The sequence below is a fragment of the Centroberyx affinis genome, unplaced genomic scaffold, assembly GCF_046629955.1.
Source record: "Centroberyx affinis isolate AG114_WGS23_722 - 3 ecotype Tasmania unplaced genomic scaffold, CSIRO-AGI_Caff_v1 ptg001928l_1, whole genome shotgun sequence".
In the NCBI taxonomy this organism is placed as follows: domain Eukaryota; kingdom Metazoa; phylum Chordata; class Actinopteri; order Beryciformes; family Berycidae; genus Centroberyx; species Centroberyx affinis.
Genome location: NW_027280290.1, coordinates 32501 through 36446, shown reverse-complemented (window position 1 = coordinate 36446; position 3946 = coordinate 32501). Strand labels below are relative to the sequence as shown.

At 47.2% G+C, this 3946-nt stretch overlaps 1 protein-coding gene across 1 annotated transcript in view; it reads left to right on the top strand.

The window, feature by feature from the left end:
- Window positions 1–491: 491 nt before the first annotated feature.
- Window positions 492–3946, top strand: part of LOC139653557 (slit homolog 2 protein-like) — a gene marked incomplete at its 3' end in the record, with an annotated part of 16776 nt that continues 13321 nt past the window's right edge. Inside the window, exon 1 of the mRNA XM_071530429.1 lies at window positions 492–1029. Within this exon, the coding sequence (XP_071386530.1) occupies window positions 821–1029 (209 nt within the window). The remainder of the gene's footprint in view (window positions 1030–3946) is intronic.

Here is a 3946-nt window from a genome sequence, read left to right as displayed (position 1 = left end):
TCTCACACAGCACGGTCTCCCCACAGCCTTTCCCTTCAGGCTGGGGTTATGCAGTGTCATGCAGGTTAGGTCTCTCTCTGGGGGGTTCGCCTGGAGGCAAACCTGAGGAGTGGAGGGAGTGAAAAAAAGAAAGAAAGATACTTGGTATAGGTTTAGATTGTGAATAGAATAAAGGGAATGAAAGAGGGATCTGGAGAATGAGAGTGAGTTCAGGCAGGGTTCTGTGGGTGGGGGTGTTGTGTGAGGAGGGAGAGGAGTGGGGGAGGAGAGGAGGGGGAGGGGTGGAGTCGGGGGCTCTGCTATTTGTAGATCCTTGTGATGGATGACTGGTGTGTGTGTGTGTAAGAGAGAGAGAGAGAGACTGGCTTTTTTTTTTCTTTCTGCTCTTTCCCTATTCCCCCTCTCTTCAGGCGAGCAGAGCAGAGCAGAGCGGGACTGAGTGAGAGGAGGACAGAGAGAGACGCAGACGTGTGCAGACCAGAGCACAGCAACTCCACAAAGACAAGAGGCGAGGAGAGTTTGCAAAGGAGAAAATAAGAGAAAGAAAACAGCCTTTTTTTGTTCCTCATCAGAACTGAATAACACTAGTGGATATCAAAGCTTCAGCAAAAAGAAATCTAGAAGAACAAAAAGGACTTGCTTTGCTTCCCAGCTAAGAAGAAAATAATAGCATTTAGTTTTATATTTTGTATATTTTTTCCTATACCCGCCACACATCTACAGTAATTTTAGGGACTTGCGGGGTGTAGCAGGACTCTTGTTTTTTTTTTGCAGAAAGAGAAAGGTGGACAGAGAGTAGTAGGCTGCAGTGGTGGTGATCATGCCCGTTAGAGGAAGCTGCTGTGGGGCAGGCATGGGCAGGCTGGCCGGGCTGCCACTCTGGATGTGGGTGCTGGTCCTCTCTGCCCTGGTTATGGCCAATGCCAGCGCCTGCCCAGCGCTGTGTACCTGCAGTGGCACCACAGTGGACTGCCATGGACTGGGTATCAAAACCATGCCAAGGAATATACCCCGCAACACCGAAAGACTGTGAGTACCACTCTAGCTGCTTCCCTGTGTGTGTGTGTGTGTGTGTGGGAGAGAGAGAGAGAGAGAGAGAAAGTGACTGATTGCGTCCCTCTATCTGTCTCTGTCTGTATGCCCGTTTGCCCTTCTATTTCTCTGCTAGAGTGTAGTGGCGCACATGACTTTGCTGAGACTGAGAGAGAACAATAGCCCTGCCTGTAAAGCTGTGTGTGTGTGTGTGTGTGTGTGTCAGTCAGTCAGTCAGTCAGTGGCATTCCAGTCAGGTATAAATAGGCATGAGGGACTGGAAAGAGCAGGAGCAGATGTGTGTCTTTCACATGTGTCCATAATTTACATACCTGCCAGTTTGTGTTTGTTTTCCTGTGTGTGCATGTATTTGTGAAGATGTGTGTTTGAATGCTGAGAGCCATTGGATGGACTCTAAATTGTGCTTCACTTTTGTAATGCGACATAGATTTGGAGTGTAAAATTTTAAGTTTCAGTATTTTTGAAATCTTAAATTATTCTGAAATCATATTTGATGCCTGGTCATCTCTATCCAACTCTAACCATGAGATATAGAGTTAGATTAGATCCTGTTGTATTTGGGGATATGTTTCCTCCACTGATATCAAGAGTCCTGTCTGTGCAGCACTGTGTCTGTCTTTATCTTTTTTTTTCTCTCCCGTCTTTCACTCTCTCCTACTCCTGGGCCAAAGACTCCCCCCCCCCCCCCCCTCTCATACCCCTGAACACTCACTCCCCAAATTGTTAAATCATGTAGAAAATTAAGCAAATCTGCTCCTTAAGTGAGTCTTGCACAAGGATCGCGTAGCTGTCTTGTAAAAGGGAGGGAGGATGGGAGAGGGAGGGAGAGGTGAGGCAGACGCCGGCTTGCAGAGTGGAGTTTCTCCCTCTTTTCTGACATTCTTTTGAAATATTCATCTGTAAATCAGAAGTGAGGAGTGCAAGGGGAAATAGATTGTTCTATTTCAGCTTTTAGAATATCAGTCCTGAATAAAACATGTGGTGGGAACGGAGGAGAGAGAGCCTGTGTCGGAGGCAGCGCTGGCATAGCGGGAGCTGACTGCATATTTTATGCGTTTCATATTTAATTTCTAAGAACACCTTTTTTTTCCCCTGGCGGTCTGCATGTTTCCGGGTTGCTTATATGTGCGCATGCTGGTTCAACATGGAGCAGGGAGGAAACATGGTCATTTTGTGGTTTCCTTTTACATGAATGGCCATTCACGCTGGAAATATACCCTGCCCTTCCACTCAAGAGCATTTTTGTGTTAAAAGTTGTTTGTGCATTCATAGGTCATGTACAGCAGAGGATTTTATAGTTGTAGTGTGTCTGTGTGTTTTCAAGCACATCCAGCGCATCCAGGATGATGCATTTTAAACATATTGCGCGTAAAGGTCATGTGTAATTTATTCCTGGGTCGTTGGTTGTCTTTGTGTGTGTGTGGTGGTGCATGTATTAGCTGTGTGTGTAGGTCATGTAGAAGATAGTTGGTCTCCATGGAGAGGTAACTTAACAATGGCGACTATCCCGTTCTCCGGGCCGTTATATAGGGTGATTCATCAAGGTGATTGTGCAAGTCAGCCCTCCCCACCTGCCCCACATGTTGGTCCCCTGTGCATCGCTGTGTGTGTGTGTTTAGGTAATGGAGTGTCTGCGTGTGTTTATGCGAGTGAAGGTGCGCAGCCACTGCTGGGGTCACAGATGAGTAATGGTCAATCGAGTTTTTATGGAGTTGTCCCAGAGGTTGGAGACCCCTTGACTTTAAGATAAAATGTTAACGGCAGCCTTTTGTCAGCAGAAATTAATTTAAATGACTATGATTTCAAGAGTGTAACCTTACCCCGAAGGTACTTGCCTTACTTTTATGGAGGGAGAAGGGGGAGAGTTAGAGCTGCGAAGGAGAGCGGATGCGGGTGAGAGAGAAGACAGATGAATGCAAAGTCAGAAGCCGTAGCAGTAGACTAATTGATAATGTTTGCAGTTCTCTTTGCTAGTCTGGGTTGCTGTATGTATATGGTTATATGTGTGGATAAGTACGTGTGTGTTTGTGCTTATGTGTGATGGTTTTGGGAGGATAGTGTGTGTGTGTTAGGGTAGGAGGGGGTTGGTTTTGGGAGAAGGGGTGTGTGTGTGTGTGTGTGTGTGTGTGTCGGGGGGAGGTGTTGAGACAGACAGCAGAATCCCATTTGCACTTGTCAGTGTGGGTTTGGATCAGGTCTGACCCCTGCGCTCCTCAGACCAAGCCTGTAATGAGACTGTGAGCTCCACGTGTTAAAATCACACCCTGCCTCGCACTGGCCACTCCAGCCTCCCGCTCCAGCCGCTCCCTCCCCCTCTCCCTCTCCCTCTCTCTCTCTCTCTCTCTCTCCATCTCCTTCTCTGCTTCTCTTTCTCATCCCCCTCCTCCTATGGCCTCCTCTCCATACATCTGCTTCTGTCAATATCACATTAACACGATAATCACACTGATATCAGGCTACACTAACAGAAAATCAGCACCCGTAATGCTGCTTTAGGTTAGTCTACACAGACAATTATTAGTTAAGGTTTTAGGTTGCCAGATATTGACCAAACCTGCATCCCTTCCCTCTCCCGGCTTTATCTCCTTAATGGATCTATTGATACCTCCTATGCTGGCCTGACTGCTTAGATTAAATGCCAGCCTATCTGTGAATGAGTTGATTTGGGAAAAGGGGAGGAGCTGTGTGTGTGTGTGTGTGTGTGTGCGTGTGCTAGCGTGTGTGTGCCTTTATCTATTGGCAGAAAGCTAGTGTATAGATGAGTATCGTTGTGCCAGAGAATGCCCTGTACTGAGATTTGGGGGCGTTTTGGAGCTCCTCCAGAGTAGGGGAGGTAGAGGCTGTGCACCATATGTGTGTGTGTTTGTGTGTCTGTTTTCATGTGCTGCCTGTG